General features: G+C 47.0%; 1 protein-coding gene and 1 pseudogene across 1 annotated transcript in view; one reads left to right on the top strand and one right to left on the bottom strand.

Moving 5' to 3' along the window:
• Allc (allantoicase) overlaps positions 1–25,653 on the top strand; it is a 30,796-nt gene that overhangs the window by 4,688 nt on the left and 455 nt on the right. The window contains exons 3-10 of the mRNA XM_075982085.1: positions 3,993–4,080; positions 5,368–5,493; positions 6,587–6,666; positions 7,997–8,129; positions 15,781–15,936; positions 16,303–16,376; positions 19,185–19,293; positions 21,832–21,956. Of these exons, the coding sequence (XP_075838200.1) occupies positions 3,993–4,080; positions 5,368–5,493; positions 6,587–6,666; positions 7,997–8,129; positions 15,781–15,936; positions 16,303–16,376; positions 19,185–19,293; positions 21,832–21,956 (891 nt within the window). The remainder of the gene's footprint in view (positions 1–3,992; positions 4,081–5,367; positions 5,494–6,586; positions 6,667–7,996; positions 8,130–15,780; positions 15,937–16,302; positions 16,377–19,184; positions 19,294–21,831; positions 21,957–25,653) is intronic.
• LOC142855635 (CCR4-NOT transcription complex subunit 9-like) lies at positions 10,859–12,031 on the bottom strand (annotated as a pseudogene).

Raw genomic sequence — 25,653 nt, 5'->3', positions numbered from 1 at the left:
GTGTACGCTGAAACCTATGCGCATGTCTGGGACAGAGCCCTCTGTTGTGTACTGGGCAGGAAGGATCACTGGAAAGGTACCCAATTCAATTCCAGCTCCCAGGGAACACACAGAGCCAGGCAGAGCCAGGAGAGGACATGAGAGCCAGGTTGTCCAGGGGGAAAAACCAAGGTCACTGAGTATGCCCATAACTAACATGGATCCCATATCCCGGACTTGGAAGAAAATGGACCCATTTTGAATTTGGGGATCATCTGCCTAATTATAATAGGTAGGGCATTCTTGGTTAAAAAGGGGGCCAGTGGGGCTGGGGAGATGACTGAAGCATATAAAGTGCTTGCTTCACAGGCCTGAAGACCTGAGTTCAAGCTCCGTAACCCACAGTAGAACCAGAGAAACCAACTCTTTTTTTTTTAAATTTATTTATTTATTATGTATACAATGTTCTGTCTGTGTGTATGCCTCCAGGCCAGAAGAGGGCACCAGACCTCATTACAGATGGTTGTGAGCCACTATGTTGTTGCTGGGAATTGAACTCAGGACTTTTGGAAGAGCAGGCAATGCTCTTAACCGCTGAGCCATCTCTCCAGCCCCAGAGAACCAACTCTTGAAAGCTATTTGCTGACTCCACAGACATGCCATGGCATGACTCTACCACATTTACACACACACACACACACACACACACACACACACACACACACACACACACTCTTCATTAATAATAAAAATAAAAATTAAACTGTGAACAGATAGGGCTTGGGATATGGCTCAGTGGATAAGGTTCTTGCTGTGTAAGTGTCGGGGACCCTCAGAGGATCCCCAGAACACACAAAGAAACCAGGTTCAGAGGTGCATACACCTATAATCCCAGTTTTTTGGAAGTGGAGACTGGAGGGTCCTTGGGTCTTGTTGGCCAGACAATCTCATTAACTGATGATCTCTTGGTTCATTGAGAGACCCTGTTTCCAAATATAAATGGGGATAAAAAAAAAAGACACAGATGTGTGTAGTCTTCACATGGATAAGCACACGTGTATAGATTCCTCTGTCTGTCTGTCTTACACACACGAATGCACTTTTACACAAAGGCAGCCCCTAAGCAGATAAACACAGAGAACGGACAGTGCTGAGAGCCTTGCTGTCCGTCTTTCACGCAGGCCCGAGGGCTCTCAGGTGTGGAAAGGGAAACCCAGGGGTACACCGTCAGTGGGGACCACTGCATTGCCCCCAGCCTTGGTCGGAGGTTCCCAGAGACGCTGCTCCGTCAGGGCAGGACCTGGCTGCGCTCAGCGCGAGCTGACTCACTTCTCTCAGAAGGCGCTATCCATATAGCAACTTACTTTCTCCTCAGGAGAAAACGAAAATAAAGCGAGGGCCGGAGGTTCCATGTCACATGTGAGCAAAGGCCAGAATTCCGGTATCCAACGATGCGCGCGCCTCTCCGAGAAAGCTAAGGGTGCACGTCCTGACCTAACTCACTCAGATGTGTGCTGTCTGCACACCGGGCAAACAGACACAGAAAATATTCACTCTGGTATTGGAAGTGGGAGAACATCAGCCTAAACGGAAATCGCCAGGGAGTTAGATCAGGAGCTTGGTTCTTCCAGACACACTCCACAAGAGTTCCTGCGCATGAGTGTGGTGCCATGCAGAGGCCAGTTCCGTACTAAGTCCGGGAGGTGGATTTAAGTGGGAGGGTGAGAGAATGGGGCCTTATTTCTTTGATTTTACATTATAGTGTATCCACGCACATGCAAATAATGCCCTCAACACGCATGTGCAAATCTAGTCACGTTTAAAAACACGAGGTATGTATTTTACATTTAATTTTTTTAAAATCAGAAAATCTCTGTTGTAACCCAGGCCTGGAATTGATTTTATATGGCCCAGGTTGGCTTCAAGTTTGTGGCAATCCTCCTGCCTCAGTCTCCTTAGTGCCGGGGTTATAGGTGTGCACCATCATGCTTGGTGAGGTTTTTCTTCTTTTTGAGGTAGGGAGAGAGAGAGGCTGGAAATACAGCTGAGGCTCCATTCCCTCATCAGCTGCAGCCCACTTCTCAAGCTCCCTTGGGGGAGTGGACCCTACCAAGCAGTGATTTTTGTTAGTGTTGGATGTGAGTGCACCACCCACAAGAGACTTACACAGCAGACACGTGCTCCCACAGCGTGGAGGCTGGGCATCCAGCATCAAGGCCGGCAGAATCACTGCACTTGGCTGTTCCTCCCTGTGTCCTTACAGGGGCAAGGCAGAGAGAGAACACTCAGTTCTTCTTACAGGGTCCAGTCCCACCATGAGGGATTCCACTAGTCAACTTCTCATTCTTTAACAAGAACCAGAGAGGAATGAGCTTTTGAAGAGGGAAGGTTATTTTTGCCCTGTGACTTCAAAGGTCTCACCCATGGCTCACTGACCTGTTGCTTTGGGCTTGTGGTGGCATAGGACACCATGGTCCTATGCAGTGGAGGCCTGCTCACCTGATGGCAACCAAGGGACAAAAGAGAAAGGGCCTGGACCTTCTGAACACCCTCCACCAATACCTTCAGAAAACCCTTGAGACTCCACCTCTGAGTTCCACCACCTCACAATGTGCAAAGCGGAGGGTTAATCTTTTGTTTACTACTTGGATCTTTGGGGCGTGTTTAACATGAAAACATGTTCTGCCCTTGTGACCAAATCACTCCCAAGTCCCCACATGGCCACACCCTCTCATGGACGGGGGTTGCAACAGGAATCTGGGGACACGAACATTTAGTACATAGCAGGAAAGTTGGGAGTATCTTATACCTTAAAGCTTCTGCGTCTGTAAGTCTATGACATACTTTGTATGTTTCAAAGTCTTAACTACCTGATGCTCTGGAACTAGACTCTTCCCCCATGGCCCTCGCAGACCCGGGCCCTCCTCTTCACCGCTGAGTGGCTGTCACTGTCCCTTCTCTCCCTTTCTTCTGTCTATGCACATTTGGGCGGATCTCATTTAACTATGCGTCCTTCATTGCAGAGGTGGCACTGGGCTGGGAGAGAACCCCAGCACCAGCCTAGGGTCTTTTCTTTAAATATGCAGCTGCCACTCTTTCCACACAGTGCTGTTTCCTCCTGCCATCCTGGGGTGTGAGGACTTTGGAGTGATTTAGATGATTAGTTTAAGGATGCTCAGTCTGTAATAAAGTAAAAGCATTGCCAGCATTTATACATCTCTAAGCAAACACGGGCACTTCTGATGTAGTTTGGCGTGTCTCGGTGTCCATGATGGTCATTGTTGGGAAAAAGCACTAATATCACCTGCCTATGACAGATGAGAGAAACTGAGGTATGGGGGTGAGCCTGATCCCCATTCTCTGGGCTGGGAGATAGTAGACAGAGAGGCTGTCCTAGGGTTGGTCATGAACCATCTCAACGTCCTCATACCCCACTGAGGCTCTGCAGTCATCCCTGTTCTCAAGGATGAAGCAGATTTCTCAACGGTTCATTTTAAGAGCCCGAGCTGGTGTCGTTGCCACCAGGAGTCCTTGCTTTCCCACAGGCAGTGGCACAGTACCTAGAGCACAAATGTCTCTCCTGACCCCAGACTTCCAGTGGGCTCTCCTGTGACCTGGTCTGCTGACCCACGCCGTGGTGCTTTGTGAGTGTGACTGACCTCCTCCATTTTGCTCAGTGCCCACCTAAACACAGGAGAGAGAGAGAGAGAGAGAGAGAGAGACAGAGACAGAGACAGAGACAGAGAGAGACAGAGAAACAGCATCCATGGGACCCGCATGTGGTCTCCTCTGTTGCTGAGAAGGGTTGATTCTGTGGGCTGAAGCTCACAGACTAGAACTCTAGTCTCAGATACTACAAAACATGGGGGGCACCTCTTGGTCTGGACGGTAGAGCTGGGCATGGAGGTGGGGCAGACACTCTTGGTGCGTCCTGGTCTCTCTGCAACATAGCCCGACAGGCAGACAGCCCCAGCTCTTCATGGACCCTAATGACCTCCCATGCATCTCCTTAGAGCGACAGTCCAAGCTTTAAGGAACACGAATACACGGAGTTTGGGAAATGGATGGATGGATGGGAGACCAGGAGGAGACGGATTCCAGGTGAGGAGGCGTGACTGTACATCCACCCTGTGAAGGTTACAGATGGTGGCTGTTTGCAGCTCGGGATGAGGTTCAGCTGGTAGAGAGCTTGGCTACTTATAAAGTGATATATGACCAAGGCAGCTTATAGACAAAAGAGTTTATTTGGGCTTACAGTTTCAGAAAGCTAGAGTCCATGGTGGCAGGGGAGACATGAAAGCAGAGGCACCCAGTGGCAGGAGCAAGAAACTGAGAGATCACGTCTTGAACAGCATGCCCACAGCAGAGTGAAATGGGAATAATTTCAAGCCCTCAAAGCCCCCTTCAGTCACATTCCTCTATCAAAGTCCCACCTCCTAAGCCTTCCCAAATATCACTGCCAACTGGGATCCAAACATTCTAATGCCTGAGCCTATAGGAGATAATACCTGTTCAAACGATCATGCCTGGCATTCAGGAAGCTCTGGACTTGATCCTAGCATCACTTAAACCAGGTGTGTTGGGGCATGCCTATAATCCTAGCTCTGGAGGTGGAGGCAAGATGATCAGGAGCTCAAGGTAATTAATTCTTGGATGTCTAGCTAGCTTAAGCCTGGACTACCTGAGACTCTGGAGGGCTGTCAGACCAGTGTCTTGAGGCTTGGTAGGCACATGTAAGCAAACTGGGCCATGGGTGGAATGGAGGCTGCAGGGAACTCTGAAACAGTAGAGAGTGAGTTTGTAGAGGATCCAGGCTGGTGGGTTCTATGCTACAATAAACGTATGGAAGTGGTCAGTAATCAATGTCTTCCCTAACTTAAAGAAAGGAGCCTTAGAGAGAGCCTGCGATTTTCCCAGCACAGTAATAGGAAAGGATGGGCTTGAAAACTGAGTTGGTGTCTCTGAATCAAAGGCCAGTACATCTGTTGGTTAGAATTGAGGATCCTGAGGGTCGTGGTGGTCTTTGGTGGCCACATGAGAATCACCCTGAACGTGTGCTTCTGTGGTGGAAGATGGGGCCTCAGAGCTGCTGTCATTCCCCCGTGGGACCTCAAGGGTGCTTTCCTCATCTCTTATGGGATGTCATGGGTGCTCTCTTCATCCCCTGTGGGAACTCATGGATGTTCTCATCCCCTATGGGACTTCAAGGGTGCTCTCTTCATCCCCCCATGGCACTTCAAGAGTGCTATCTTCTTCCCTCGTGGGACCTCATCCTCCATGGGACTTCACAAGTGCTCTCTTTACTGCCCCTCACCCCCCAGTACCTCTCGGTACTCTTATACTCCTCCATGGAACATCACAGGCTATCCTTGTGGTCCTGTTGTACAGGTCACGACTGGTGTGTCATCCAGCTGGGGATACAGGGCATTATCCGTGGTGTCGACGTGGACATTTCTTACTTCTCTGGGAGCTATGCTCCTCGTATGTCGATTCAAGCGGCAAACTTGAATGAAGGTATGTAGGAGCCACTGCCTCCAGAGAGGAGCCTGAGATGGGGGCTCCTCTGACTCAGTTTGATGATGCTAATCTTGCTGTAAGAAGCAAATGTGTCAGAGCTCTGAGGTTGCCGGGCTGCCACGGAGCCCAAGGACGAGAGGTAGCATGGGCTGCCCTGGGGATTTTGATGTGCGGCTTAACTGTGTCTGTTGGCCCAATATGGTGACTGTAACCTACACAGCACTCAGGTGTGCAGAGGCATATCCTTGTGTTCTCCTAATGGGTGGGGGCATTTGCCGAACTGGTTTCTGGGGAAGGTGGGAGCAGTGGGTTGTGGGATCAGATGGGTCAGCTGAGACAGAGACAACTGCAGACTGTGAGCTCCAGCCTGCTTCCAGCTGTAGAGTCTCTGTGGTGCAGCAGTTCTGGGGTTCTTAGGCAGGAAACTCTTTCTACCTCTGGGAACACCAGGTACTGTAGCTTGTACAGGTTTCGTAGTTTATTTCCATAATCTGTCATCCACAACTGAATTAGTTAACACACAGCTACGTGAGTGCACACACATTTTTAGGGAGGATAAACTGAGTCACTGGATACACCTATGCTAAAGCGGTGCAGTGTGCACAGCACCATGCTGGGCTCTGCACAGGCCAGCAGGCCTTACCCTCAGGGGACTAGCCTCCCGGGAAGTTAATGATGGTTTGAGAGGCGGGACTCATGAGAACTGCTTTAACTGTCTGTGGACGCTGCTATTTCTGAGCTGGCCAATTCTGAGTTCGAGGCAGATGCTGGGGAACGGCAGAGCTTCTGGAATTAACCTTGCCATATTCTGAACTCAAAAAGAAAAAAAAGTGATCCCTCTATGGAGTTTGGCCTAACGTGAAATGATGAGCAGATGCGGGGCCAATGTATTCTACTCTCCTCCGAAATAAGCTGGCAAAGACACAGTGAGCAGCTCCCGTTGGCATGCTAGACTCTAATCCGCGGTTCTGTCATAAAAGCAAAGACGTCCTTAGGGCTGTTGGGAAGATGGAAATTGCCACAGACCTCCTGAGACAGTGCATTCTCTTTGTTTCTCAACCCCGATCCTGTGTGTTTGTTTCGAATTCAGAAAATGTGCCAGCCATCCCACCAAGAGAAGCGAAGACAGGAGCTGCAGCGACACCTAAGGAGTTTGAAGCCGTTAGTGAGGTAAGACGCTGGTTCTGTGTGCCAGAACTGCAAAGAGACCATTGCAGGCCTGACTGGGTGAGGCCATTGCCTGGGATGTGCCACCAGGCATCCCGGACCCCTTGTCCTTCCCTACACAGAGTGGCAGGAGAGAAGTTTCCTCAGTGGTCCATTCCCCTCTGCGTCCACAGCCTTGATGGGTCAACGGGTTCTGCCTGCGCCTGCACCCTGCTGCTGCCCTACTAGGAAACCCTTAACATTACCTCCCACTGCGACTTGACTTGACGAAGTAACTTTTGACGAACATAGCAAGCTTAGCAAATGGGGCTTGGGTTTGGCACCGTCATTGTGCTAAGTGTATTTAGTTATTAATTCGTGCTGTCGCAGATGTGTTGATCTGTGGTGGGTGGGGAACTGTGGACAAGCCAGCTTTCCCAGAAAGGCTCAGTGCACCATCTCCTCCGCCCTGGGTTTTAGCTGAGTGCCCGCATCACCGCTCTGCTTTCTTTTAAGAATCAAGAAAAAGATGTTTGCCGGGTGGTGGTGGCGCACTCCTTTAATTCCAGCACTCGGGAGGCAGAAGCAGGCGGAGCTCTGTGAGTTCGAGGCCAGCCTGGTCTACAAGAGCTAGTTCCAGGACAGGCACTGTAGGCCCATATTTCTGTATGGTGTGGCAGCCAGGCGCCAAAGCCATAGGCCCCATCCAAGGTGGTCACATAGTTCTGCAGACAAGCTGTCTCTTCCTAACAAAAGATCGGGAAGTTGTTGCTCCTTTCTTTGTAATTTGGAGGATATCTTATAGAGATGCTAATTCAAGCCTACGTGACAGCTAGCATGCAGGTAGATGCGGATGTGACAAAAGGCCATTCACCTGGTTACCTAGGAGAGAGTCTAATGTATTTTCCCGCTCAATTTATGTGTTGGTATATAAGCTGTTTGGATAATAAACGCGAGAATCGTCGGGAGAAAGGACCCTGAGATGCCCTTCAGTGATGACTGTGTAAGCTGTGTCTGATTATTCCTGCTGCTCCGTACCAGTCCAGTTAGGGAAGATAGTTTTCTGTGTTGGAGCCACGCGGGCTCTAACAAGGCACCCAAAACTACAGAGAAACCCAGTCTCGAAAATTAAAAAAAAAAAGATGTTTGAAAGCTTGAAAGCTTATCCGTTTATAAGATCCCATCACCTAGTTGTAATTGGTATGGGGAAAAACCCCTAACTGGAGTTAATGATGTTTATCATTAAAGCATATGCCATTCAGCAACTGTTATAATCTCCTCCCCTAATTGTTGCATAGAATGAGAGTGTATTGTTCTCAAGAGCCATTGTCGATGTTTCTGTATTTATTAATAGCTAAATTCGGACTCCTGGGATCACCTGGTTCCCATGTCGGAGCTTAAGCCAGGAGACCCTGACTCCAGCCACAACTATTTTTTTGTCAATTCGCAGCAGAGATGGACTCACATAAGACTCAACATCTTCCCAGGTACGTATGGCAGGGACCTTCGACAGATGTGTGGACTTTTCATCTTACCTTGTCATGTTTATGAAACACAAAATAAGTCATCTTTTCCTGGTAATTTGAGCTTGGTATATTCTAGGATTATGATTTATCTTGTGCGTCAGGAAATAGATGCTCGGCGGGGGGATGATGCTTAGAGACACTCACAATGGTCCAGCGTTTGACATACTGTCCTAGGCTTTTCCACAACATGGCTGTCTCGCACCCCTGGCAACAGGATTGTTTACCTTTATACCAAGAAGGCTGGGAAAGTATCTAAATCTACATGTGGTGTGTGCCTAGTGGACTGTGAGGGGTTTGTGCTGTGGGACTGTCTAAGACAAAGAAGCATGTCAGCAGGGCCTGTGGTGGTTCCATGTGTGCCAAGGGTGTCCATGACAGGGGCTTTCCTTATTGAGAAGCAGAAAACTGTTTTGAAAGTGTGTTGAAGAACAAGCACAGAGTCAGAAAGTGAAATAAATACACAACTTTTTAAAATAAAGGTAAAGGCTTGGTCGAGGGGAGAGGGGAAGAAATCGATACTTGCTCACCAATGGGTATTTAAGGAAAATGCATCTGTTTAGTCAGGTGGTGGTGACACACGCTTTAGTCCCAGCACTCGGGAGGCAGAGGCAGGTGGACCTCTGTGAGTTTGAGATCAGCCTGGTCTACAGAGTGAGTTCCAGGACAGGCTCCAAAGTTACAGAGAAACCCATTCTTGAAAAACCAATAAAAAATGTGTGAAGTTAAGGTGTGTTGGGACTGAGTTGTGCTGGGTTTCCATGTTTCCTGCTGATTTTTATTTCACACGTGTGTTAACAGTTGAGATAGCATACACACATAATTCCATTTTAATTTCTTATTTACATACATGTGTAGTGTATGTATCTCTGTATGCATGTATATATGTGAGTAAGGTACCTGAAGGGCTCAGAAGAAGGGTTCAGAAGATTCCTTGGAGCTGGAGGTCCAGGCAGTTGTAATCTCCTGTGTGTGTGCTGAGAACTGACCTCTGGTCCCCTGAAAGAGCAGCAAGGGCTCTTAATCACTAGTCCATCTCTCTAGTCCCTATTTTATGTTTTTCTTATGTGGGAGCTTTAGTGCAACATTGCCATAATCACAGGAGTTGCTGGTTTGAAGTCTACAGTTGAAATATAGGGACAGACACATGCAACACAGTTAATGTTAGGACATTTTATTAACTCTGAGAGAAACATGATGACTTGAGCCCAGTGCATCTGTAGCCCAGTGGCAGAATACCTGGCTAGCACACACAGGGTTCTGTGCTGTTTCTCTAGCAAGTGCCGCTCATTGTCCCTAGTCCTATACATCAATCTACTCTTTGTGTTAAGAGATTTGACTGTTTTACACCTCAAAGGAACAGAATCATGTTTTTAAAAAGTATCACTTTTATTTTATGTTCATTGACGTTTTGTCTGCAATCATGTTTGATGGGGGATTTCCTGGAACTGGATTTAGACAGTTGTGAGCTGCCATGTGTGTGTTGGGATTTGAACCTGGGTCCTCTGGAAGAGTAGTCAGTGCTCTTAACCACGGATCTATCTCTCCAGACCCTAGAATCATATTTTACTATGTAAAAGGAGTCTGCTAGCTCATTTTCTGGCTGCCCAGACCTGAATAATCATACAGAGACTATATTAATTACAACACTGTTTGGCCAACAACTCAGGCATATTTCTAGCTAGCTCTTATATCTTATATCCATTATTTTGTATTTTACCACAAGGTTCATAGTTTGTTACCTCTTGTTTTTTAGGCAGCTATGTGGCGTCTGCCTCCTTTGGCAGCTGCATGGCGTCTCCTCAACTCCACCTACTCTGTCTCTATATCTCTTCCAGCCTGGCTATATTCTGCCCTGCCATAGGCCAAAGCAGTTTCTTTATTAACCAATGGTAATAAGACATATTCACAGCATTCAGAGGGGAATCCACATCATTAGTGGTCATTTTTTTTTCTCTAGCTTCTCTTACTTAGCATGATTCTTTCAAGACTCATTTTGGTTGTGCCAGGCATGGGTGCTTCATTTTTCTTTTGCCAAATGACATTCTAGTTTATGGTTAGAGCACATTTCTATATCTGTTTATTAGTTGGTACACATTTGTTTCTACCTGCTGGGTATAATGAACAATGCTGTTAATGTTCACTTACAGAATTTTAAAATATTTTATTTTATGTATGTGAGTGTTTTGCCTACTTGTATGTCTTGTGTGTCTATGGAAGCCAGAAAAAGCCATCAGATCCTCTGGAGCTAGAGTTATAGATGGTTGTGAGCCACTGTGTGGGTGCTGGGAACCAAACCCATGTTCTCTGGAAGAGCAGCCAGACTCTTAGCCACTGAGTCATCTCTCCAACCAACCCAAGCTTATAGCATAGTTTTTTTTTCCCCAGACCAACTTTTTATTGAGCTTATGCAGCTAACAGACTTGTAAACAGTGCCAATTGACAAAGTTTTGCTGAAAACCACAGCTTGTGTCCATTAAACACACCTCTCTCCGGATTAAAAACAACAAAAACCCAAAGTAAACAAATACTGAAAGAATTAAAAGACACATCTTGAGTCTTCCAGGAAGGCAAAGTTAAAAAAAAAATTAAGCCACATGGCTTATGGTCCCAGGCGCTCACCATGCTTAGAGTGTTGCTACTATTACCATATCTCCTCTCTACCAGTGGCTAGGAGCAGGGTCATCTGCTGGTGTTGACATCCTCCTGGGGCTGTGGTGGCAGACTGCTGTGTCAGGAGCCCAATTCCTGGGAGCAGCAGGGGGCTCCAGGATCTCCAGTCAGCCCACACACCTCAGTGGGGTACTTTGCCCTTTTTCTCCAGTGCAGTTCAGCATTGAGGTTGTCTACTCCCAGTCGGCAATAAAACCTGAGCTGTTTTCCTCTTAGGTTCCACCCCACTCCCCAACTTATGGGAGTAGTGGGACGGAATAGAGGATCACTGAGGGGGCAGGGGTATTCCCCGGGGATCTGTGACCTGGCCCTCTTGCAGGTTCTTCACCAGCTGTGCCAGCCAGCGTTTCGTGGTGGTGTCATCTTTTAGCACCTGGGCAAAGGTTGTGTCCTTCAGCTGGTCAGGGAGGCACTGTCTGAGTGCTTCGCGTGCCCGGGGGTTATCTGAGAGTCGAAGGTAACATCTTACTACATGCTTCAACAGACGGGCAGACGGTTCTTTGGACAGCTGCAGGACCATTTTACCCAAGATCATGGAAACATGGGAAAAACGCTCATAAGTCTGACATATATAAGCCAAACAGTGTCATCTAAGAGAATCTTCTGGAGGATGAATGTGGCAACCGTCTTAGAAAGCTCACTTCCAGATTCCATAATCCGCAAACACAAAGGGATGATTTCTGTTGGCAATAAAAAGTTGATTACTTCTTGTTCGTCTGTTTTAACCAAGGCCCCAATAACTCCAAGGCTGGTGATCTGAAGATATTCAAAGGGACGAGTTTTGCTGACTGTGCAAAAAGGGGCACAAAAAGGTGGGATGTGTGCTGCAAGAAAAGCCAACCTGGTCTCCGGGTGTGAGCCACACATTGCAGTAATGCTAAAGCATTGCATACTCTGTTAGACTGATGTGCTGTCAGAGTTGGAGGGTTGATAGATGGATAAATATTTACAATTTCCTGCAAAAGTGCTGCAATAGTACCGAATGAATGCCATAGCATGGGTGCAAGGTCAGGGACAGATTCTCGCTCCTTGCTTAGCTCCAGCAAAGCATTTTCCCTTGTTTAAGGACTGGACAGTTCATTGATCCACTGGTAGATCTTCTCTCTGTCCACTTGGGCCAGTGCAGTAGGCACAGGCGCTGCCGTCACCAGGCTGTGCATGTTGGGAGTGGCCGCCGCTCTCCTCCTTCCGCCGGACGCCGAACCAGCCATCTGCCTCCGGTTCGCTCCTCCCCCTTCGCAGCCCTCTGACCTCTCACCTCTGACCCTCCACCCACTGAGCACTTTCCCGCCTACTGTCCCTCGGCCTAGCTAATAGTTTCAGACACTTAAGATACAGGATCAAAATGACGTCTGCAACCTACTGGTCCTCATATTCCACTGGCATTGCAGGTATATCCCCAGAGGAGCGAGAACTCCGACTTTTCATAGCATAGTTTTTGTATGTGTATATTTCCATCTGCCTTTATTATATACTTAAGATTGACATTTCTGGGTTATTTGGTAACTCTGTGTTTGAGGATTTGAGAGATTCTAGATATTTTTCAAATGGCAGCCATGCACGAGGAGGCATTTGACTTCTTCAGTCCCCCGCCCCCAATGCTGGGCATCTTATTTGTTGAAGTCACCCGGAAGGTGTGAAGTGCAGTCTTCCTTTTTGGATTTGCACTTCCTTGGTGACCAATGATGGTAACTTTCTTCGTGTTTGTTGTCCCACTGACATATTTTCTTTAGAAAACTGCCTCTGTCTATCATTTATTTTCTTGATGTTAGACAATCTGACTGGGGGTAAGATGGAATCTCAAAACAATCTTAATTTGCGATCCTCTGATAGTTGAGGATGACAAACACTCCAGATATTAAGAGCTGTCTCTTCAGTTCAGCCCATTTATTGACTGGATGGTTTGGTTTTATTCATTCATTTTTTTCTTTGTATATTCTAGACGTTGATCTCCCGTCTGATGTATGGTTGATCTTTCCCTCTAGTCTGTAAACTGTCTTCTGGTGATTGTTTCCTTGGTTATGAGAAGCCTTTTAATTGCATGTGGATTCCGTTTGTCAGTTCCAGGGGTTGTTTCTTGTGTCAATGGAGCTCCTTTAAGAAACTCATCGCCATGGCCATACTGTGAAATACTCTCCCCTAATAGTTTCAGGGCTTCTATCGGTGTGTCTTTGGTCTATTTGGAATTGATTTTTGTTTGTGTCAAGAGACACAGAGATAATTTCATTTTTCTACATGTGGATATCTAGAGTTTCCTGCTCCATTTACTAAAGATGTATGCTTTTTTTTTAAAAAAAACTTTTTTTGCTTTTGAAATTTTTTTGTCAAAATCAAGTGGTTGTAACTGAATTTACTTCTAGGTCTTCTTTCCAGTGGCCTGCACATCTGTTTTTGTTACTATGGTTCTGTAGCATAATTTGAGGTCAGGTATTGTGATGTCTACAAAATGAGTCTTAAAAGATAATCAATTAAACCATCATGGTGTACATGATGCATGGGCATAGTGTTTGTGGGAGGGTACACATGCTGCCACTCTTGTGTGGAGGTCAGAGGATGACTTTTGTGGCATTTCTTACCCTCTCCCCCTTTGCATGGGTTCTGTAGACTAAACTTGGGTCATCTTCCCTCTTCAGAAAGCTCCTTTGCCTGTTGGGCTACCTTGCTAGCTCAGCATTGATCTTACTTTCTTTTTTTTCATGCTCTCCTCTAGATTTATCTTAGAAACTTCCATAAGGACATGTAGATTCTGAGTGAGATGACGTGGGGCCTGTGGATCCATCAATCTAGTACTATTACCGTTTTATCATTGAGCTCTCAACCCAAGAAGGTAGTAGCCTCGCCCGCTACTTCAAATCTCCTTTAACTTCTGCCGACACTGGTTCATAATTATAGAGTGTAAGGTGTTCATTGTGTTTCCTAAGGAAATGGAATGTTAATGTTAACTAGAGTAATTAAAATCTTCTGTGTAGCTCACAGCTTTAATCCCAGTCCTGGGGAGGCAGAGGCAGCCAGACATTTGTGAGTTCAAGCCCAGTCTGGCCTAGAGAGTGAGTTCTAGGACAGTCAGAGTGGTTATACAGAAAAACCCTGTCTTGAGAAGCAACAACAACAACAACGACAAAAACCAAAACACTTCTATGCACAAGATTATGTCATCTGTGACTATACAGTTTTACTTCTTCCTTTCCAGTTAGGTCTCACCCCTTTCAACTTCTATCATCGTTGCCCTGGCTAGGCTCCTAGTGTAGCACTGACAGTGCCAAGAGTCAACACCCATGTCTGATCTCTGCGGTGCCCCGTGGGTCTTCATACGTCTCCTCCACCAGGCTACGAAAGTTCCCAAGATCCCCGTGTTGCTGAGTGTCATCATCGTGAAATAGTATCAGATTTTTGTCAAATGTTTTTCCTTTGTCTATGGCAAAGATTGTGTGGGTTATGGCTTCTATACTATTGCTGTTTTGTTACTAAGTTGTAGTGGCCTTTCTTACCTGTAGCCATATTTGCGGCATGCCCCGAGGACCAGGGATTTGCCATGTCCCACCTGCACCATTGACAAGGGCTTCTCTGAGGAGCAGGGCAGTAGAGTCCCTCACACACATGCTGGCTGTGGATCTCTCGGTCCTTTCTGTAGGTACCACGTATTTCTGGTAGTTGTGGTGTGGAGGAAGACACCCTCACAGGAAAGACCTGGAGGTGTGTTTTTAGTACCAGCTTGCTAATAACAGGCATTATGAAACCAAGTAGGGGGTCCGTGAGACAGGGGTTCTCTGCATTGCCCTAGCTATCCTGGAACCCATTCTGTAGACCAGGAAGGCCTCAAACTCAGAGATCCACCTGCCTCTTTCTCCTGAGAGCTGGAATTAAAGGCACATGGCTCTATGTTGGGCACCAATTCTTTTCCAATGTCAAAATATGTGGGGTTCAGATTCAGTGTGTAGTCAAATGATATGAGTTTTTTTTGAAAAGGCTGTTTGACTTCTGCTACCCAGAAAACCACATCCAGGCAAAGGAGAAGGCCCACTTGTGATGATCAGGGACCAAATGGGTCTGAGTAGCCATTCGCTCCCATGCTTGCCTGTGTCAGACTGTGCTTCTCAGCAGCTAGTGGGTTTTCAGAAGATCATCGCATCATGTCCTGGTTGCACAGCAGGGCAATGTGGTGTGATTCAGTGCTGGAGACTGCGGTGCTTGCTTCTGACACCAAACATTTAAAAAAAAAGAATTTTCTTTGTGTGTGTGTGTTTGCATACATGTGTGCAAGTGCCCATGGAGGCCAGAAGAGGGCGCTGGATCCTCTGGAGCTGGAGCTACAGGTAGGTGGGTGTGAGCCACTCAGTGAGAATCCAGGGAACTGAGCTCCTGTTGTTTGCTAGAACATCAGTGCTCTTAACTACTGAGCCACCTCGGCTTCTTCCCCCAAGCCCATGATGGCAAATTTCCAGTTGATTTTGATTTTACTGACCCGTTTCTTAAGGAAGCTGGCACGCTGCCACGTGCTGGGAACTACATGGATTTAACATACTCTGTATCTCATGTGCCCTCCAGGGATTTCAGTCTCTGTGTCTGTGGCATCAGTGTTAGCGTTGACTCAAACCATGAACACAAAACAAAAAGCAGCTTCAGGCTAAGACTAGAGCAATGGAGTGAAGGAAAAGGGAGACACGATAACATTCCCCTGGTGGGTTGATGGGCAGGAAAAGCGTGCAGAAGGCGAGTGAAGGCATTTTTTGGAACTGTGGTGCCTGAGGGCCAAGAATGACAAGTAGTATTGGAGAACTGGGAAGGCTGCTTAGGTGCAGAACAGTGTCTGCTGCAGGGACCTGGGCAGTGGGCTTACTGGGTTGTAAAGCTAGTAGGAAAAGAGGTGGGCAAAGGCTAGCAGGCCCTAGGGAACACGACACCCCAGCTTCTCCCAGCTAACCCAGGCACCTTTCCTCCTCAGATGGTGGCATCGCACGCCTCCGAGTATACGGTACTGGACAGAGGGACTGGACTTCTTTGGACTCCAAGGAACCTGTAGACCTGGTGGCCATTGCTTTTGGGGGAGTCTGTGTAGGATTTAGTAATGCACACTTTGGACATCCAAATAATATGATAGGTGAGAGGGCGACCCAGGCGCCAGCGTCCGTGTCGAAGACTGCATTGCAAGCTGGGCGTGGCCAGAATGATGCCCAGGGTGGGGGTGGGGACTCTCGCAGAGAATGGGCTTAACTAGATGTCTTCTTCATATGGGGTGAATCAGCAAGAGTCATGATCCTTCTTAATTTTTGCCTAAGTAGTTGCTCTAAAGAAAAAAAATCAGTCAATCCCACGGCTGTGAATTCACTGAAATATCAACTCTATTGAAATTAACTTATGTAGTGATACTTAGGATTATGGGATGTGAAATTTAATGACAGCAAATCCATTCCCACAGTCACATTAAATCAATGATTGTTCCAGTAACCCCAACTATTTCTTGTAGGTGTCGGCCAGCCCAAGTCCATGGCAGATGGCTGGGAAACAGCCAGGAGGCTGGACAGACCCCCCGTGTTAGAAGTAAGACTAGCAACAATGGTAGTTTTGAGTTTTTCTAGAAAATGCTTAAAAATACTTCTTTCAATTTATATCGAGGAAAAATGCACTTCTTTATGGATTCTCTTGAGCCGGGTGTAATGTGCTTGTCTGTAATCCCAGCACTGGGGAGGTAGAGGCAGGAGGATCAGGAGTTCAAAGCTAGCCTTGGTTACTTTTGGTACTGGTTTTAACTGACAACTTGATGCAACCTAGAATCAGTTGAGAAGAGAATCTTATCCAGACCAGATTGGCCAGTGGGCATGTCTGTGGGGTGCCTGTCTTGATTATTAATTGATGGAGGAGGACCCAGAATGTGTGGGTAGCGCCATTCCCTGGTTTGGGTCCCTGGGTCCTATAAGAGTAGAGAAGGGTAGAACACTGAACAAGTAGACAGCATGGCTGCTTTTGTTTCTCTCTGCTGTTGACTGTGGATGGATGTGAGGTGGCTACCTGATGGAGCTTCTGCCTTGACTTCCCCAGGTGATGGATGCTGACTGGGGGTTGCCAGCCCCCTATACCCTGTCCCCACTATACCCTGTCCCCTTCCCTTGACTTCCTGAGATGACAGATGATGACTTGGGATTGTCAGCCCACTATACCCTGTCCTCTTCCTTTGTATTGCTCAGAATGTTATAGCAACAGAAACAGAACCAGGGAAGCCATATGGAGTTCTAGGCTATCCTGGGCTACATAAGACCTCGTGTTTCAGAACACAAGCAGACAGAATACTCCAAAGCAAAACCAGCAAACCGCTAATCCATGGTCTAGGTTTTTATTACTATTTTCTACATTTTTTTTTCAAATTTCCTACTGTATTTCCACTATTCTACCTGGTGTGGTATTACACTAAATTTTACCAGAAGACTAAACATGCCTTGTTGGCTGTTCTAGTAAAAAAAAAATTTTTTTAATGTTCCATTTATTTACTAAAGAAAGAAAAAAAATCTAAAGTTCACTTTCTCTTTTTAATTAATAATTAATTAATTACTAATTAAACATTAATCGTTAACATAGGCTTCCTCCCTCCACCATGTAGCTCTGGGGGAATTGAACTCAGGCCTGGTAGCGTCTTCATCTCCCACATCATCTTGCTGGACCCCGAGAATCTACAGATTAAAGATACAAGAGATGGGTGAATCTGTTAGAAAACCTGGAGGAAACACTGGTTTCATAATTTCTAAGGTCCACGTTCCCTAGGGTGAGATGGGCTAAGTGAGCCTGTGACCCATAGAGGACGTTAGAGCCAATTCAACAGTTCAATCAAATCTCTATCCAACCAAACCAAAACTGTCGTGGCCCGTGAGGGTCCAACATAAATTCCCTAATTCCTCAAACCGGCTGGAACGGAGTCGCGAGGAAAAGAACCGACACAGCTTACACCGTCATCATGGAAAATGGCCAGATCGCCGTTTATTCTCCAAACATTTTATATACCCACACCAAAATTGAGCGGGGAAGGGGAAAACACATTACGCCATTCCTTAGGTAGCCAAGTGCCTCGACTCAAATCACGTCAGCATTAGCAGTCAGGTAGGCCCTGAATTAGCATCTCTATAAGACATCATTCCAAATTACAAAAGGAAAGAAGCACCAAATATCTGAACTCTTAAGTCATCAGCTTCAGTCAAACATCTCTTCTCAGGTAATCCACATCTTAACAAAAGAAGCTAGGAGCAGGCATCCTGGCCTTTGTTAGGGGCAGAGACAGCTTGTCTGCAGAGCTACGGGGTCAGCTCGGACTCGGCTAATGGCTTTTGTGCCAATCGAAATATGGGCCCACACAAAACCCATATTTTTTGTGGACCCCATTGAAAACTTACAACTGCTCCTGTCTCTGGGGTCTGATTTCCTGCCGCCAGTCCTTCCTGCTATAAACAGACCCCTCCTTCTGGAAAAGCAAGGCTTGGAGGCTAATCATCTTCAGAATAGGTGATAACCAGGAAAGCCCTTGCTTTGGAAGGTCAGACAGTTTAGAGGACCCACGGGCTAAGTAGATCAGCATATTTTTATTTATTTATTTTAATTTTTTATTTTTTTATTGAAAAAAAAATTTCCGCCTCCTCCCAGCCTCCCACTCCTCTCCCCCTCCCCCCACTCCTCTCCTCCTCCTCCCACTCCTCTTCCTCTCCCTCTCCAGTCTGAAGAGCAGTCAGGGTTCCCTGCCCTGTGGAAAGTCCAAAGTCCTCCCCCCTCCATCCTGGTCTAGGAAGGTGAACATCCAAACTGGCTAAGCTCCCACAAAGCCAGAACATGAAGTAGGATCAAAACCCAGTGCCATTGTCCTTGGTTTCTCAGCAGCCCTCATTGTCCGTCATATTCAGAGAGCCCGGTTTTATTCCATGCTTTTTCAGTCACAGTCCAGCTGACCTTGGTGAGCTCCCAATAGATCAGCCCCTCTGTCTCCGTGGGTAGGTGCACCCCTTGTGGATGACTTCTTTGCTCATGTTCTCCCTCCTTCTGCTCCTCATTGGGACATTGGGAGTAGATCAGCATCTTTGTGTCTGGAGTCCTCTTCATGAACTTATTACTAACAGAAATTGTACCGTGTGTGTGTGTGTGTGTGTGTGTGTGTGTGTGTGTTGATTGGGTCTCAGGTAGCTAGGCTGACCTTGAACTCCTGACCTTCCGGGTTCTTTCTCTCAAGTGCTGAGATTACTGATGTGTACTACGGCACCACGCTTGGCTTGCTTGCTGTAAGCACTGTATGAGATGTCAGCTCCTCCTGGCTGTGTTTAGGTTGGCTGTCTTGAATCCAAGTTGACTTATGATTTTGTTTATTTTGAATTTCAGAGTGATGAGAACGGCCTTCTCCAGATCCCCGGTAGTGAGTGGGCAGTGTTCCGACTGGCACATCCTGGAGTCATCACTCAAATTGAAATTGATACCAGATACTATATAGGTAAGCCTCAGGCAGACCCCTACGGCTGGTGTGTCTGCTCTATAGGGCCTGTGGGAGTCCGCTGAGCTGCTGGTCTTTCCATTTAGCCATGCAGCTTTGGGAAGATCACTCTAATTCTGTCACCCAGTGTCTCTTGAGAAGTCCTAGTTGGCTGGTTGGCTCATCTTATTGAAAGCCACGCAAAGGAGGAGCTAGCAGCTCTAGGACAGAGCTTGTCTCCACTCTCCAGGCTGTGACCAGTAACATAGAGAGAGAGAAGCCCGTGACCCACATGAAATTCCAGATGACTGTGAGGCAGGCTCCCCTTGGAAGGTGCAAAGAGCTTGTGAGAAAGACAGACAGGGGATCCAGTAGTAAAAAGAATCTGGACAGCAGCCGGGTTAGTCTGTACTTGGTTTCTTATGAAATATTTATGTTGCCACTATATTAAGAAAACGGAAGATGTTACAGAAGTGTCTGTTAGGTGATCAAAGGATTTAAGGATTGGGCATATCATGATTGTTTAGCTGTCTTTGTAACAGATGGTGACAGTTTATATTCATATTTTGAATGGTTAGTTTTTTGAATAACTTCCACGTCATGATTTTTAATATTGATTACATGAAGGTTCAATAATAGAATAAGGTCAGGTTCCTTAGTGGGTATTTTCAAAACTTTGATATTTTTAACTCCCTTTTGACTGATTGTAGTTTATTTATTTAGCCTGTGGTGTGTGTGTATGTGCTCAAGTACATGTGTGTGTGTGTGTGTGTGTGTGTGTATGTGTGTGTGCAGTTGTATGGGGGCCAGAGGTTGGTGCTACATGGAAAGACCTCATTGGAGATTGCAAAGCTTATCCTGAGGGGCAGCTGACATGCCAGCTCTTTTGCATATGCTTGAAGTTTAATGGCATCTTTAGTTCCAGTTCTCTTCATGACTGGTATGGGATAACCTGTTTTCATGAGGAGTTTAGTCAAAGGCAACAAACAATAAGTCCTGTTAACCAGTGCTCCAAAAAGGTCATAAAAATAGGCTTCTGAACCCTTGGCATCTTTCGGGGACACTGTGTGAGACTCAGGAGGGAGGGAGCGTGACAATATCTCTGATAGCAATAGTATAATAAGTTACGTTCAGTTGGATCAAGGATGCACAGGTTAGTAAACACACATGTATGGACATGTCAGGGGTAGGCTCGGCAGCGCCGATAGTCTCCTTGTGTTCTCCCTGCGTTCACCCATGACTCACATGCAAGACACACATGTTTATCCCAGGAGATGAACATTAATGGGGCACGCAGGCAGTGAGGGGCTTCTGCGAGGGTTCTGAATCTCTCTGTCTTGGAATATGCCTCACAAGATCATGTGACCCTTCCCCTAGGGCCTCTGACCCTTGCCTGTGGTTCTGTGCAGTTCCAAAGAGAACAGAGTCTCAAGGCTGTATTCTTTCACCCGGAGACCCCTTAGCAATCCTGGGGGCACAGAACGTTGGGCAGGGCTCAGCACCCACTAGTGTAGCGTGTGATTATAACTTCCCCTCCTCCTCTTTGTCTTTTTCTTCACTTGGAAGATTTATTGATTCTTATTTGTATGTGTAGCTGTAACTGTGTAGGTAACCACAAAGCTTAGATGGGGGTCAGATCCCCTGGAGCTGGAGATGAATGCTGTTATGAAGCTCTCCTAACTCCCAAGCCACCTCTCCAGCCCCAGGATTTCTTTGTATTGTCACTTTACTGTTGGCTGAGGTTTCTGTCCCACCCAGTCCCTGCAGTTGTTAAGTCCCAAAGAAATCACACAGAGGTCTACATTAATTATAAACTGATTGGCCTAGTATCTCAGGCTTCTTTTTTTTTTTTTCGATTTTTCGACTCTTATGACTTATATTAGCCCATAATTCTTGTTTGTGTTAGCCACGTGGCTTGGTACCTTTTTCAGCTAGGCAGTCACATCTTGCATCCTCTGCACCTGGGTCACAACTGCAGACTGAAACTTTCCTCTTCCCAGAATTCTCATTGCCCCACCTCTACTTCCTGCCTGGCTACTGGCCAATCAGCATTTATTTAAAATACAAGTGACAGGGTATAGACCATTGTCCCACAGCACATTACAAAGTGACATTGTAAGGCAAGTACTTCCCAGGTCCATCATGATTTCAGAGGTGCTATGTAGCAGTAAGCAAGCAATTTAGTTTGCAGCCTGTGATGCTTATCAAGTCCATCCAGCTTTCAAGTTATGGATGCATCCAACTAAGACATGCTGGCTGTTTCTCATTCCTAGGAACTGCACAACTAACCTCTGCATTCTAAAAAGCAGTTCAACTCTGTTCTTTCCTTTCTCCTACACTATACTTCTTGCTTAGAGAGAACTCTGGCTTGTTCTTGATTTTTGTTGTGTTGTGGGGCTGGGAATCGAACTTGGGGCTGCATCTATGCTAGGCAAGTGTTCTACTGCAGAACTGCCTTCCCAGCCCGTTTCTGGATTTGGATCTGATTAATTTATCTGTATCCTAGAAGCTGAGCTATGCCGAAAAAAACAGTTTCCATGTCTCTGTTTGCTCCAACAGGCAATTCTCCTGACAGCTGCCAATTGGATGGGTGCGTTCTGACCACGCAGGAAGAGGAAGACATGGTCAGGAACCAATGGATCCTCCCAGGCCATAAGTGGAAGCCATTGCTTCCTGTCACCAAGGTTCGTGGGGTACAATTTGAGGACTGACTCTCAGTCTTGAGGAACCTGGGATCTTGAATTGCTATGCATCTCCCTACCACTGAGCTCCACCCCTACGCATCTCCCTACCACTGAGCTCCACCCCCACGCATCTCCCTACCACTGAGCTCCACCCCCACGCATCTCCCTACCACTGAGCTCCACCCCTACGCATCTCCCTACCACTGAGCTCCACCCCTACGCATCTCCCTACCACTGAGCTCCACCCCTACGCATCTCCCAACCACTGAGCTCCACCCCTACGCATCTCCCAACCACTGAGCTCCACCCCTACGCATCTCCCTACCACTGAGCTCCACCCCTACGCATCTCCCAACCACTGAGCTCCACCCCTACGCATCTCCCAACCACTGAGCTCCACCCCTATGCATCTCCCTACCACTGAGCTCCACCCCTACGCATCTCCCTACCACTGAGCTCCACCCCTACGCATCTCCCTACCACTGAGTTCCACCCCTACGAATCTCCCTACCACTGAGTTCCACCCCTACACATCTCCCTACCACTGAGTTCCACCCCTACACATCTCCCTACCACTGAGCTCCACCCCTACGAATCTCCCTAACACTGAACTCCACCCCTACACATCTCCCTACCACTGAGCTCCACCCCTACGCATCTCCCTAACACTGAGCTCCACCCCTACACATCTCCCTACCACTGAGCTCCACCCCTACGAATCTCCCTAACACTGAGCTCCACCCCTACACATCTCCCTACCACTGAGCTCCACCCCTACATATCTCCCTACCACTGAGCTCCACCCCTACACATCTCCCTACCACTGAGCTCCACCCCTACGCATCTCCCTAACACTGAACTCCACCCCTACACATCTCCCTAACACTGAGCTCCACCCCTACACATCTCCCTACCACTGAGCTCCACCCCTACGCATCTCCCTACCACTGAGCTCCACCCCTACGCATCTCCCTAACACTGAACTCCACCCCTACACATCTCCCTAACACTGAACTCCACCCCTACACATCTCCCAACCACTGAGTTCCACCCCTACACATCTCCCTACCACTGAGCTCCACCCCTACGCATCTCCCTAACACTGAACTCCACCCCTACACATCTCCCTACCACTGAGCTCCACCCCTACACATCTCCCTACCACTGAACTCCACCCTACACATCTCCCTACCACTGAACTCCACCCCTACACATCTCCCTACCACTGAGCTCCACCCCTACGCATCTCCCTAACACTGAACTCAACCCATAGTCTTTTTTTTAACTTTTAGAGACAGGATCTTGATGAGTTTTTCAGGCCAGCCCTGAACTTGTAATCTTCCTGCCTCTGCCTCCTGAGTAGCTAGGATTTTAGCTCTTCAAATGAACTTTCCTGGAAGTCTTTGCTCAGTTTAACTGTAAATGAATGAACCCTTGTTTTCACAGAGGAGGGTGGACTCTGACTTTCACATGCCTAACAATCAAAATTTTGCTAAAACAAAAATCCATCATGTGCTAAGCATGCACACAAAGGCAAGTGTTCCTATAGTACACTAACTTATCTGAAGGGCGCCCAGCACACATGTGCTGAGCATGCACACACAGGCAAGTGTTCCTATAGTACATTAACTTATCTGAAGGGCGCCCAGCACACATGTGCTGAGCATGCACACACAGGCAAGTGTTCCTATAGTACACTAACCTATCTGAAGGGCGTCTAGCACACATGTGCTGAGCATGCACACACAGGCAAGTGTTCCTATAGTACATTAACTTATCTGAAGGGCGCCCAGCACACATGTGCTGAGCATGCACACACAGGCAAGTGTTCCTATAGTACACTAATTTATCTGAAGGGCGCCCAGCACACTTAAAGCTTCCATGCTGTGCCCATCTGAAGGATGGATACCCTGATACGCGCTAGAGTGTCTTGGACAAGGGGAGTGGTCACCAAGGGTGTACTGAGGGTTCATGTAACCCTGAAGACACCAGGTTTTTTTTTATTAAAAACTTCCACCTCCTCTCCTCCTCCCATTTCCCTTCCACTCCCCCTACTCCCCCCTCCCTCCCTCTCCAGTCCTAAGAAAAGTCAGGGTGTTCTGCCCTGTGGGAAGTCCAAGGCCCTCCCCCCTCCATTCAGCTCTAGGAAGATGTGCATCCAAACAGACTAGGCTCCCAAAAAGCCAGTACATGCAGCAGGATCAAAACCCAGTGCTATTGTTTTTGGCTTATCCATCAGCCCTCATTGTCAGCTACATTCAGAGAGTCTGGTTTGATCACATGTTCGTTCAGTCCCAGTCCAGCTGGCCTTGGTGAGCTCCCATTATATCAGTCACACCGTCTCAGTGGGTGAATGCACCATTCGTGGTTCCGACTTCTTTGCTCATGTTCTCCCTCCTTCTGCTCTTCATCTGGACCTTGGGAGCTCAGTTCAGTGCTCCAATGTGGGTCTCTGTCTCTATCTCCATCCATCACCAGATGAAGGTTCTATGGTGATATGCAAGATATTCATCAGTGTGGCTATGGGAGAAAGCCAGTTCAGGCACCCTCTCCTCTGCTGCCCAAGGACCTAGCTGGGGACATCCCCTTGGACACCTGGGACCCCCTCTAGAGCCAAGTCTCTTGCCAACCCTAAAATGGCTCCCTTAATTAAGATATCTTCTTCCCTGCTCCCATAACTATCCTTCCTCAATCTCAACCATCCCACTCTCCCAAGCTCTTCCCAATCCTCTCCTTCTCCCTTCTCTCCATCTCCCCTTCCCCCCCACCCCAGCCCCACCCCGCGCTCCCAACTTTTGCCCAGCAATTTTGTCTATTTCCTATTTCCAGGAGGATAAATATATATTTTCCTTTGGGTTCACCTTATTATTTAGTTCCTCTAGGATCACGGACTAGGCTCAATTTCTTTGTTTATGGCTAGAATCCACTAATGAATGAGTACATACCATATTCATCTTTTTGGGTCTGGGTTATCTCACTCGATAAAGTGTTTTCTATTTCCATCCATTTGCATGCAAAATTCAAGATGTCATTGTTTTTACCGCTGAGTAGAAGTCTAATGTGTATATGTGCCACACCTTCTTTATCCATTGAGGGACACCTAGGTTGTTTCCAGGTTCTGGCTATTACAAATAGTGCTGCTATGAACATAGTTGAACAAATGCTTTTGTAGTATGATTGGACATCTCTTGGGTATATTCCCAAGAGTGAAAATGCTGGATCTTTAGGTAGGTTGACTCCCAGTTTCCTGAGAAACCGCCATACTGATTTCCAAAGTGGTTGCACAAGTTTACATTCCCACCAGCAATGGATGAGTGTTTCCCTTACTCCACATCCTCTTCAGCATAGGTTATCATTGGTGTTTTTTATTTTAGCCATTCTGAAAGGTGTAAGATGGTATCTCAAAGTTGTTTTGATTTGCATTTCCCTGATTGCTAAGGAAGTTGAACATGACCTTAAGTATCTTTTGGTCATTTGAACTTCTATTGAGAATTCTCTGTTCAGTTCAGTACCCCATTTTTAATTGGGTTATTCAGAATTTTAATGTCTAGATTCTTGAGTTCTTTATATATTTTGGAGATCAGGCCTTTGTCTGATGTGGGGTTGGTGAAGATCTTCTCCCATTCAGTAGGTTGCCTTTTTGTCTTAATGACAGTGTCCTTTGCTTTACAGAAGCTTCTCAGTTTCAGGAGGTCCC

Source organism: Microtus pennsylvanicus, chromosome 8, assembly GCF_037038515.1.
Source record: "Microtus pennsylvanicus isolate mMicPen1 chromosome 8, mMicPen1.hap1, whole genome shotgun sequence".
NCBI lineage: Eukaryota > Metazoa > Chordata > Mammalia > Rodentia > Cricetidae > Microtus > Microtus pennsylvanicus.
Note: the sequence above shows the minus strand (reverse complement) of the source record. Positions and strands in the feature narration are given on the sequence as shown.